General features: G+C 35.4%; 1 protein-coding gene across 4 annotated transcripts in view; it reads right to left on the bottom strand.

Annotated features, from left to right (window-relative positions):
- SNX13 (sorting nexin 13) overlaps positions 1-12,996 on the bottom strand; it is a 65,174-nt gene that overhangs the window by 26,749 nt on the left and 25,429 nt on the right. For all 4 annotated transcript variants that reach the window (XR_004748124.1, XM_035317249.1, XM_035317247.1 and 1 more), the window contains 9 exons: positions 9,429-9,518; positions 8,911-9,032; positions 6,489-6,610; positions 6,245-6,346; positions 5,501-5,589; positions 5,052-5,135; positions 2,184-2,322; positions 1,268-1,356; positions 29-128 (listed from right to left, as the gene is read on the bottom strand). Coding sequence is in view for 3 of the 4 variants with exons in the window: in XM_035317249.1 (XP_035173140.1) it covers positions 29-128; positions 1,268-1,356; positions 2,184-2,322; positions 5,052-5,135; positions 5,501-5,589; positions 6,245-6,346; positions 6,489-6,610; positions 8,911-9,032; positions 9,429-9,518 (937 nt within the window). In the remaining variant the exon portion in view is untranslated. The remainder of the gene's footprint in view (positions 1-28; positions 129-1,267; positions 1,357-2,183; positions 2,323-5,051; positions 5,136-5,500; positions 5,590-6,244; positions 6,347-6,488; positions 6,611-8,910; positions 9,033-9,428; positions 9,519-12,996) is intronic.

Raw genomic sequence — 12,996 nt, forward strand, 5'->3', positions numbered from 1 at the left:
GAAAGATCAGAAAAAAAATAACACTTACCCATAAAAAATTGTAGTGCAACATTGTCTACCAGAATATGGTCCAGAGGGACTGTGCAAAGTTTTCCAAAGTTTGCTGCCAGTTTCACAGTATCTATTTCCTGTAAGACACAGTTCATGGTGTTCATTTTTTTCTTTACATTAGCTTACCCTAAATCAGACATAATAAAAAACTCATTTATGCTGTAGACAATAAAGCAGCCTCTCAAAGCTTAGTTATTTTTTACAGTCACTAATAAGAAGGTCAACTTCTCATAACTATTTTACTTCTCATAACTGAAACATGGAAGATTGCTGCTATATGAGGGGCTGGCTTTTAACACATTCATGTAACATTCATGTGATGCTATACAAGTCAAATTAACCCTAAATATCTCCCTACTGGTTATGGTAGAATGAAAATGAACTGAGATTAATATCAGAATTTGACGGGGTGCAGGTCACCACAACTTAAACTCATCTCTGTCCAACTTTCTTCTGCTAATTTGACATTTCTTGGTATTACAGTTGCATTTCAGGGTCCAGCCATAAAGTATTTTAAACATTTTAACAGTCAAGATTACATTAACAGCACAAGATTACATTATCACAGAGCCACACTGAGGTCCAATTAAGAGAGTCAAGAAACTAGGAAAAGTCAAAAATACTGACTCTGTAATAAATACAAAACAAAACAAACAAGTAAGCAGAACAAGATTAGGTTCTCAAATTTAACATCCAATCTGCCTTAGGCTTTTTGTAAGCTGAAGTCTGACCAAATACAATACATAGACTCTGTAAGGCATAACAAAATAATCACAAAGTGGTACTTCTATCAACAAGTTAAGAGAACTTTGGCAAAGACTAAACTTGAGACACAAGAGGTATGCACTGTAGCAGCAAAAAAGAACTAAATATAGGTGTAGAAATACAAAGATTTATCATCTATACACCATTTCAGTTCAACTCTTATACTGAATGTATGGGAATAGTTTAAGATGTAGTGGCATATCTAAACTACTAAAGCCAGAATCTAAAGCTCCCTTAACATGTGAACCTTTAGAAAATGTCTCCATATGAAAACTGAAAATACAAAAAAAAAAAAAAAAAAAAAAGTGAGTTTTACAATGTATGCCTGTAATTGCATGCTTCAAGCTGTGTTTCAAAATGCGTGGATTCCAAAAGCAAAAAGCCAGACTGAACTGGTAATTCATCTGCAACGTCACTCTTCCAGGACCAAAAATCATTCTAAAATACTTACTTTTCCTGACTGCAACCTCTGAATTCTTGAATCACATACTTTAATAACATATAATAAACTGTTTATTTGATTTTTTATAGTGTTGATATCTGAAAGAAAAAAAAAAGTAATGCAGATGAGTATGCAAACTCTTGTCCTGAAATACTTAAAATACTTTAGTAAAATAATTAAAATTCAGGTTGGATGGGGCTTTGAGCAACCTGGTCTAGTGGAAGTTGTCCCTGACTATGGCAGAGGGGCTGGAACTAGATGATACTTAAGGGTCGCTTCCAACCCAAACCATTCTGTGATTCTATGATCCTACTTTAAAAAAATATCATACAGAGCAATGACACCTCATACAAAACACTTCAGCTTTGCAGAGAAAGTTTTTCAGTTTAACTATTTTACCAATAGAAATGAACAACAATTCTTCTCTTTCCATTTCCAGATTAACTGTTAAGTGACTACCCATTAATAACCAAAGTATTACTGAAATTTAGAACCATCTGTCAGGTAAGTTTCAATTCAGCGGAAGTATACATTTATAACTAATTAGTCTACATTAAAAAGAGAATAAAAAAAAGAAAACAAACCAAAAACAAATTTAAAAAAGAACAGGTCCTAGCTACGTCCTACAGAAATAAAATACAGATGGTAAGAGATCTGTTTTTAAACACACAGCATCCAAGGTTTACCACTTTTATATATATGCATATATATAAAACAATTTAACAACAAACTTTATTTAATACTATACAAACTAATACAAACTTTATTTAATACTATACAAACTTTATTTAATACTATACAAAATAATACAAATTTTATTTAATACTATATTTTATCAGTTTGCGTTTCCTGGAATTTTGGAATATTATTCAGGGTTCACGCTGGTAAACGCACTCAATATTTTGTTAAATAGTACAGTACTAACCATCTCCCGCTGTATCTAGAGATCGAAGATATTGCAGTTCTTCACTTGCTTTATCTTTCACTGCTTCCAACTCTCCTATATTATCACTTAATTTAATAATATTCATAAAGGCCTCATAGTTACAGTTGGAATCACGAATCTGAAAAAAAAAATCAGTGTGAATAATGTAAAACCGGTAAAAGCACAACATTATCATTATAAATTATTTCAATGCAACACTGCAAAGTGGAATTTTGAAGACATTTTGATGCTTCTAAATCTTCCTTTGGTGCTAAAATTTTATATATTTCAAAATTAGATAAACTCTGAGAGAAGCATAATTTGTTTAAGAAGTTCAGATGATGAGACTGGACATCTGTAAGCTATCTACATATTTGTACCCTCTGTTTCTGAGGATTCATGGTATCATTCTGTCTCACAGAGCAATCCTGCCCTGCAAACACAACCTGTCTCTAAGCTACAGTCAGCACCACCAGATGACCCCTTCCTGCACTATATAATACGATCCCAAACCTCACATGCCCTTCATTCCACTGCTCTTCTGTTACCAGTTTTAGGATACAATCACCTATGCACCTGACTGCTTTTTCCCAATACACAGAACAAAGTTATCAAAATATTTAAAAAAAAAAATAAGTTTGAAGTTATCTCTGGCAGACATCTAAGTCCTGCTCAAAGCAGGATTCAGTTCAGAGCCTTCCCATTAAATAGTATAAAAGCTTGAATGTAACCTGGTTCACTTTTTTCCATGACTCACAAGAAAACTGCTTTTTAAAATTGATGGACAAGGGAAGAATATAAAAAGGAACTGAAAAAAAAAAAAAAATGAATGAAATAAAGGTAGTCAAAGACACAATAAAAATGTTGGTAAGGTAGGGATAAATTAGAAGGAACAGGGCAAAAGAATCACGCTTGGTAGAATGACTGGACCAAGGAAGAAGAAACGTGCATACAGTCAGAATGTTTCGCTCCTCTTGTTTTCAGGAAGTACAGCAAAGCCACGTGGAAATTGTCATTGTACTTAAAGATCTGCCCCAAATCCATTCAACTTCTTCTGCTATTTCCCATCTCCCATAAAAAAAAAAAAAAAAGTAGGCAGAAATTGACCAGACCACTGAAAAGTTAAACCTTTCCAAGGGCCCCAGCAACTGTATGTGTCCCACCATGTAAGGGTTCTTCAGATACAGAATTACAAAAGCAATTAAAACATTCTACGATGTAACCACAACCTAGTGGGATAAAAATTAGGAAATGTCTGAACTAATATCCCCTCAGAAACCCTAATTCTGATACCCTTGTAAATACTATTAAGCTATTTCAATGCATACTATCATATCCAGGATTGCAGTCCTAGTATTGGCATAAGATGAACCTAGTCTGCTACTGGGACTCACAGGAATTTGTGCAAGTGCAGGAAGCCTGCTGCGCTGCTCACATCATTGCAAACTGTGTTATGAATGCGGCGTGGGGATCTCAGGAAGGCTAGCAGCTTTACAGCATGCACACACAGGTGCAGAGGGCTGAGGTCTAACACTGCCTTTAGAATCTAAAGGGGGACAGGGGAAATCACATTACCCATCTTTCATAAATGCTCATTTTGGTATGGAAATGCTGCACCTGGTCTGCACTGCCAAAGTGCACTGACATGAGCTGCATAGAGAAAAGAGAATGTACTGTGGATATCTTTGGTCAAAGCTAACGGAAAAACTTCTAAGAAATGTTTTTTAAAGTAACAGTACAAGTATTAGAACTTTAAACATTTTTTAAAATGAATATCATGGCAAAAATAAATCTCATTCTCAATATTTTTTTTGTTTGAATCTGATTTTACATAAAAGTTCCCATCTGAATCAGAATTTTAGTCATATCAACTCCTGACCTTAATTTTCTGCTATCATCTTCATTCTGTAAGGCTTGTACTAAATTTTTGAAAGTGTTTATTCTTCCTTATATTCCCTGAATATTTACTTCCCCATCTCAAAGAAATTATGAGAAGTAATATTTGGGCCATCATCATAACAGAAAAACTTTATAAAAGCTTCAGAATTCTATCTTTGGATGCAGCCAGGGGCAGTGCTCAGTAAATAAAGAAAGAGGCCAAGTTACAAAAAAAGAAGAGGTGTAGGAGGAAAGGGGAAACAAAAATTGAAATGCTTGGTGCACATGAGCAGCAGTAATTTTTCCATTTCACATTCCTGTAGAAGAAATGTGAAAACTTTTACAAAAAACAAAGGTGGTCAGACCGAAGTAAACACTGTATATGTATACCTGAATTAACTTTAAGCACAAGTTTCAATTTGCATTATCAGACAATAACATTAATTAAAATGTAAATGTTCTATTTATATTATTTTAGTATATGAGTTTTTTTCCGCAGGTATATGTAGAGAGATGTCAGAAGTAAAGGTTTTATTTCTTCCCATTCAGTTAAATTATCAAGAATTATCATAAAACATCTCTAGGAAATATCCTGAGACTCCTTAGCAGAAGCCAAAAACACACATGCACAAAAAGCCACCTTACTACTTGTCATTCTAGAGGTCTCTCTTCAGCTTTAAACAAAAAACATGCACATAGAAAAAAAAAAAGTGAAGAAAAAAATTTCAAGGTTACCATCATACTTTCAGAATAGCTAAGTAATACAGTCAGACAATTTTGACAAAGAACAATACAGAGTACAGTTAATACAGATAAAGCAGAAGTCCATGCACATGCACCACACCAACACACACAGACACCAGCCATAATTTCAGTACTTCTGCCAATCTTAGTTAACTTTCCTACTCCATACCTACCTGCCACAATCACAACGTAAGTAAAGGCTTATATAAAAATATTCTGGAAATACAAAGTCATGATAAATCTTACCATCCATATGACATACTGATTAATATAATCAGGATCACTGAGCTGGTTTATTAATGGAAGAAGAATCCCTCGGGAGAGGATTTCCTGAAAAAAAATATAAGTAATCACTTTAATGTATTTATTCATAAAATTACTAAGTGCAACAATCTAAAAATCACTGTATCAATGCTAAAGAAAAAGCATGTAATAACAATTACCCTTTAATAGGAAGATATTAATACCTCAAGAAAAACAATATCCATTTTAACATACTTTTCTAGTGTTACTAGAGCTAAGAAAAACTTGGGAAACATTTCAGACAAACCATTCCCTGCTATTAGATACTTTTCAAAACTGTTCATTTAAAATAATCCAATGTTAAGTTAGAACAATTAAAAATAAAGTAAAAAATGAGCAGCTTTAGAAATTCTTATGGCATTAAACCAAAGAATTAGGATGACTGTATTTACCCTGACAAAGTATCGCATGATCTTGTTCTGGAAGTCTCCAGGAGGTAGCAATATATACAGTAAAACCTCACACAGATCCCTTAGGAATCCTAGGGAGGGAGAACAAAACAAAAAACAAACACAAACTTCTCAGCACAATTTTGCATTATATTGTTTTTCATCTTACCTGATAACATAAATACCAACTGATAAATCCTTAAAATAAAAGTCAAACATACAGCTATATATGTTCTTATAGTCCAAGCATCACAGTAACACCTTTCAGACTGAATATACGCAGCATTGACATAAAATCAAATGGAGGCAGCTCTACCAAGTCATAAAGCCATGAAAAAAGAGACAAATTACAAGAACCAAACAAGGAATTCCAATATATTTTCCTTCATTAACATATATAGATTGTTTTTCCATCCTGCATATTTTGCCAATAAACTGATTTCCACTGAAATGAAGATTACGGAGTGGTAAAACAGATGAGAGATCTAACAAAAAAAACATCTTCAAAGCCACCCTTCCCTGTCAGAAAACATTCTGAACATATTTTTTTCTAATGAAAAGATAGATAGCTCCATATATACACACCTAAAATATCAACATGCACAAATCAGAAGAAATATACATATTGTAAATGATCAGGCTTTGAAAGTCACATGCTAAGGCTTCAGTATTTACTCATATTTGTAACTCAATAGCATTTTAATTCAGTCTGCTATACTAAAATAGCTTCAAAAAATATTGAGAGACCTTCTTCATCTTTGGGAGAAGTGCAGACTAGGTCACGACAGACTTCTTTTTCCATTTCAACTTCAACCTCAAAGAATGTATCTACAAGTTCCTCAGCTTGGTCTACACAAAAGAAAAGAAAAACTTTTCTGTAAAGATCAGAAATTTGAGAGTAAATGATTAATAAAAAAGCCAAATATTTCACACATGTAAGACACTTGCCAACTTATGACTCAAAGTAAAAAAATATTTCCATCATTGTTACCTTTCATCTGATCACCTTTCTCTGCTATTCGTTGCTGAGCTTTTCTGAAAACTCGAAGATGAGTGCCAAAGTCATCAACAAGTCGTGTAGTGAAGTAAGGCTGCCAGTCTGTTTCCTTTGACCTATCAGAAAAAAAGGGGAGCCATGCAAATTAATTAGTCTATCCCGAATACAAAAAGCAATTATAAACTTATTCCTCCCTGCCAAGAGCCAGAGTGATAGCAAACATGGGGAAGCGAAGAAATAAAAAAGCCTCCTGATCTCTTATTCACTGAAAACAAATCAAATATTCTAAAATACCATTTTACATCTCATGTTATTATTTATGTTTGCGTTACTTTAAAGTTAACATTGATATCCAGTATAGTATTCTGATTCATGTTAATTTAAAATTAAAAAAAAAAAAAAAAAAAAACCTCACACAAACTGTCTACAAGCATCTACAACATAAATACTGCCCAGGTCTTTTTCTCCCATAGTTTCTGTTGATTCCATAGTTTCAACTGATTCCATAGCTTACATGAAAAGTAGCTGGCACGAATCTCTAAATCAACAATGCATAAAGTGTTGTAGAATAGTCACTGTTAGATTTGCATAAAACCATTTAATTACCGGTCTAAGAAAGATGCAGATATACTGAGGTGTTGTCCATGCCTTCCTAGCAAAAGGAAAAGTGCATTATAGGCTTAAAGAGATGCTAGCAAAGACTTTTACTTTGCACTAAGTATTCTGCTGAATTTTCTCACATACCTACTTTGCTATACAGAATCCTTCTACAACCTTTTATGTTTGTTCCCTCACTTGCTCTTTCCTTCCTCGAAAACAGGAAAAGGAATAAGAAACTCTGGAAGAGAGGGAAGCTTAATGCAAAACCTAGACGTGAGAATCAGAAGCAGAGCTGTCTCAAAAGGCAGTTAACTAATAATCATCGATAATCCAGGTCTTCAACCCGCACAACAAACAAAGTCACAAAAACACTAGGTGGCAGCCTTGCAGCATTCTTCTGTAAGAGCAACTCCAAAAGAAAAAAAAATAAGAAAAATCTACTGTACTCATTCTCTATAGAAATTCACAAGCTAGATGAAGCTAGAGATTACGGCACTAATTTAAGACTGCTACAGCTATATCCAATTGCAGTCATTATAAATACACTATATCATTTTCTCTCAATAATAATAATTACTGCAGGCCAATGAAAATGATATGATTTGTACAGGAAGAAAAAACAACTGCACAGGAATGGTGGCTATTTTTGAAAAGCTGTAATACTGAAGGAAAAATAAATAAATTAGTTATAACTTGACCTGCTTTGACACAAAACCAGTGCATGATAATGCTCAACAAAGTTAACTTCATGAAATAGACAAAAACATTGCGATTGGAAAGACAAATCAATTTCAGGTAAGCACAGTTTTGCTTCCCATGTGTTATTATTCATTAAGCCTATCTTTTATGATTTCCAAGTTTATGACATAATGGAAAACCTAGGAAACAGTCAGTAAGATTTTGTTATCACATACTTCTCCTAGCATTAAACCTAGCTCTACATCTTTGACCTTTCTTGACAGGAAAGCACACTGATCTGCATTTTCAAGGTCAGAAGAAGGGGATGACAACACTTCAGAACTTGCTAAGAAGTTTATTACTATTACTTAGTTTAGCCACAACCACTTCTAAAGAGAAAACAGATGATCACTACAGTGGGATGAACGCTTGAAATCATTACTTAGTAAAGAAGTGTATGGATATAAACACACATGGCTTCCTAGGCTGAGAAATCAGCCATGCTAAAGATAAATAATTGCCTAGACATACTCTCTGCTACTTGATTAAGCAACAACTGAAATATATTGGACAATTAACAAACTATCCATTTGTTCTGAACCATGTAAGCTCATTTTTTAAGGAAGAATTACATGAAATCAATAATTTAATTCCCCAGATTACTACCCCTTTGAAAATACTCATTGCTCTTACATATTGAAGAGCAACACCATTTTTTAAAAGTTACCCGAGTTGATACAGATATTTGAATTAAGGTTTTCAGATTGCTTTGTCTTGGGAATTGCTCTGCTGTTTATATGAAACAGACCTGAACAGAAAAAGGTGATGACTCATGCAGCTCAGCGCCTAAACTGCAGAAAAATACTATTTGCTAATCTTAGGCATTAATCAAAATCTTGAAAAGCCTATTTTGAAAGGCCTTGACGATAAACTTCACCTCCTTTTATTCCTTAAGGGATCAACAAGACTGTAGCTCTCTTGGATTATAATCTTGAAGTACATTAATGTTCTTTCTGTAAAATACAGTGAACTGTGCCAACATATAAATTAAAAATTGTTTAACTATTACCATGCAACCAACAGAGGTCACTGTCCACTTGTTTAGTCAGTGCATTGATAAAAATACAAATAATCTTACCTGGCAGAAAACTGAACAAGTGCATACTGAAGAGCCTGCCTGATTTCCAGAAGAAACGATTCATCATCACTTAGTGTGTAATACCAATACTGCACATAGTCTCTCAGGGAAAACTGAATTACCTGAAATTGAACAGGGAAAAGAAAGACAAACTAATGAACAAAACAGGACAAAATACAAAACAGCTTCTTGTACCTGGTAATGCAACAGCAGTCTTCTTAAAAGGTTCACATAGTGAACTCTACCATTACAAAATTTGGAGTAAAACAATAAAACTCTCATGCTAAAACATCTTTTTCATGTTAATTCATGTGAATTCATCACTGCTATGCTGAGAAACTGCAAGATACAGAAAACGGACTCAAATATTGCCCAATATCCTAGTCCATCCTGGACATTTTTCACTTACCGCTCTCAACTATAATTTCTCAACTTCTTTTTGTCTCACAACTACTTAGCTATTACACACCCAATCCTTGGAAAAATAAAAATAATAAATAGTCCTGGTTATAACTTACCTGTTGCAAAGGCTCATCAATTATATTTGCACCTGTCAGTCTTCTGTCAATCTTAATAGGTCTGGCTTCACGTTTCATTTCTTCTATGCACTTGAAAAAGATTAGGAAATTTTAACTTTGCAGGTTTAAGTAGAGCTGGATTCTAAGTAGAGCTGCTCATGATACTTGTATACTTCCAGTAGCAACTCTGTAAAACTTTATGATTATAATCTATGTAGTGTTTAAGATCTAATATCCACATTTCTTTATATGGTAAATAATGGCAAAAAAAATGACCTGCACTACTTCTTGCTTACTGTACATAATCAAGTTTGCTAAAATAACACATCAGAAGGAAATAAAACTCAAATAGCAGTAAAAGGGCAGGGAAGGACAGCAGCACAAGATAATTTATGGTAAGACTCCATCTTAATACTTGCCAATGAACTTCCTGTGTAACCTCTGGCTCATAATTGTACAGGTTGTCCCCCCAATCCCGTTGTTTCTTTATGCATCTCAGGTTATTAAAATGCCAGTAGAAAAACTACTCTTTGGTATCATCATGACTGGTCAGGCAAGTCTTAGAAAAGTAATTGATGAGGATGTAAAAAATTGCTTTACAGAAGGACTTGCAACTTAGAGCAGTTAACTCTAGGTATTACTTCATCAGAGCTAACTGGCAGCAAGCAACATACTGAAAGAAATACTTGTTGACAATGTTTCAAGTGGACTAATACAGTGTCCTTCTAAAAACTTCTGGTGAAACCTGCAATTAGCCCCTTCATTTTCTGAGAAATAACAACACAACAACCAACATTACTGTTCAAAAAAAAAAAAAATCAAGTGTTTTTTTCTTCCCCTTTTCTCCAGAGAATAGAGTGAGTTATGGCTGTACTGGGGACATAGAATTATCAAATAAATAAATAAATAAACAAACGTAAAAATGATAAACAATATGCCCAGTGTTTCTATTCTACTATCATGTATTCTACATGATTCCCGCTAAGTATCTCTCATTCAAACAAGTTCGCATTCAGTGAATGGTGCTGAAATACAACGCCAGAAAGCATTTCTCTTTTCATCTAAGAAGGAAGTATTTGCTGTTGCAAAGTTCTATACACTTTTAAAGGCTAGGAAACAGTTTGACACTACTTCAATATGTAAAAAATTGACTCCTATTCAAACAATATTCCAGCTATATATTTATGAATTTGCAAAACATTTTTGTCTTGACAGTGTCAAAAATGCCAAAACAATACAGAACTGAATGATTATATATTGCTACTGAACAGTTAAAGTTGCCAAAATAGTTTAAAAAGTGAAGTTTGAAATTTGAGGATTGCATGCACAAAACCACATTTGGAAAACACTAAAGAAAAAAAAAAAAGCAGCCAGAAGGAAAGAGAAAAAAAGAGAGAGAGAAACAGAATATGCAAAGATAGTTGGTAAAATCTGAATCACAGAATGACGGAATGGTTGAGGCTGGAAGGGGCCTCTGAAGGTCATATTCAGACAGAACATCCTGTGCTTCAGTTTGTGCCCATTGCCTCTCGTCCTGTCCCTGGGCACAACTGAAAAGAAACTGGCTCCATCCTCTTGACACCCTCCCCTCAGATATTTATACATATTGTTAAGACCCCCTCCGTCTTCTCTTTTCCAGGATACATAGGCCCAGCTCTCTCAGCCTGTCCTCATATGACAGGTGTTCCAGTCCTCTAATCATCTTCATAGCCCTCCTCTGGATCCACTCCAGTAGCTCCATGTCCCTCTTGTACCTGGGAGCCCAGAACTGGACACAGCACTCCAGGTGTGACCTCACCAGGGCTGAGCAGAGGGGCAGATCACCTTGACCTGCTGGCAACACTCTTCCGAATGCAGCCCAGGATACCGTTGGCCTTCTTGGCCACAAGGCACATTGCTGACTCATGGTCAGCCTGCTGTCTACCAGCACTCCCAGGTCCTCTCTGCAGAGGTGCTCTCCAGCAGGTCAGCCCCCAGCCTGTACTGGTGCTTGGGGTTATTCCTCCCCAGGTACAAGACCCTGCACTTGCCCTTGCTGAACTTCGTGAGGTTCCTCTTGGCCCAACCCTCCAGCCTATTGAGGTGCCTCTACATGGCAGCACAGCCCTCTGGGGTATCAGCCATTCCTCCCAGTTTTGTGCCACCAGCAAACTCGCTGAGGGTGCACTGCGTTCCATCGTCCAGGTCAGTGATGAATAAATTGAACAGGACTGGACCTAGTACTGACTCCCAAGGGACACTGCTAGCTTCAGGCCTCCAACTAGACTGTGCTGCTGAACACAACCCTCTGAGCTCTGCCATCCAGCCAATTCTAAATCCTCCTCACTGTCCATTCATCTGTCCCACACTTCCTGAGCTTGTCTATGAGGATGTTATGGGAGACAGTGCTGAAAGCCTTCCTGACTGCCTTTGAGAAAAAGAACTTCCTATAAAGACTCCACATCTTCAGATTACTCTTCCAACTGAAAAGTTCAACTAAGCTAGCTAATGCTGCATTAACAGAGTGACAAAAAAGACATGCACACCACTACTGTAGAAAACAAAGAAATATTAACTGGAGGACAACTTCTAATAGCATTTACTATGAAGGTTTGGTGGGTTTTTTTGCTGACTTACTATAAAAAAAAATCCATAGATCGGTCAACATTGGTAAATTAAGAAAAAGTGACACGTGCACCAATAATCCACACTCAAAACCAGAAGTATTAAATTTGCAACCATTGCACAAAAAAAGACATTTCATTCTTTCATAAAGCAACTGGAGCATACATACATATAAGGACTAAAAACAAATGTAAAAAAGGTTCAGACACAAAGTAAGTTTAAAAGACAGAAAAAAAAAAAAAGTGTTTGTAAATCTGCTCTCAAAAAAAATGTAAGACATAAGCAACACTTCACAGTCACTGTAAGCATTGTAAGCCATATAGGACCAAGAGCTGTAGTCTACTAAAATCAGGTTTCATTAATGGAATCAAATCATTAGTTTGGTGACTCCATTTTCAATAGCGGCAATAAAGCCTTAAGTTTTTCATTTGGACCAATGAATTTACTCTCAGCTTAGAACATACTTAAGTCCCAGACATCTCAGTTACACGCACACACAAATTGTGATTAGAAAACACACTGCTGAATCACAAAGCACATTTCTTTACATGTGCTGCTGATAAGAAAGTTGAAACCTCCTCATCGCAGACAACACGAAGTGTAGTGACCAACTGTTTGACAGCTGAAAGATGTTTCAACAAAACATTTGTGAGATTAAACATCTTAATGTAACTAGCAATTTTTAGGTTCATTTTCTCTATACTGAGTTCAAACCAATTAGGCCAAGATACAACTGCCAAGACATATAGATTCATAAACCAGGAATTGCTACGAATTCCACATATTGTCTGTTAAGAACTTATTCTGTACTACAGAGATGCAGATTCATCCAATTAGGATGCCTGAATTTAGGTCTATCTACCAGGTAACATTTCAGAAAAGATGACGACAAAGTTGGAAAGTGGATCACACTGCTCCTCCATTTGTGTATGCATTTCCATGATTTTTGCTTGGCCTTACATAA

This window comes from Oxyura jamaicensis, chromosome 2 (assembly GCF_011077185.1).
Source record: "Oxyura jamaicensis isolate SHBP4307 breed ruddy duck chromosome 2, BPBGC_Ojam_1.0, whole genome shotgun sequence".
In the NCBI taxonomy this organism is placed as follows: Eukaryota; Metazoa; Chordata; class Aves; order Anseriformes; family Anatidae; genus Oxyura; species Oxyura jamaicensis.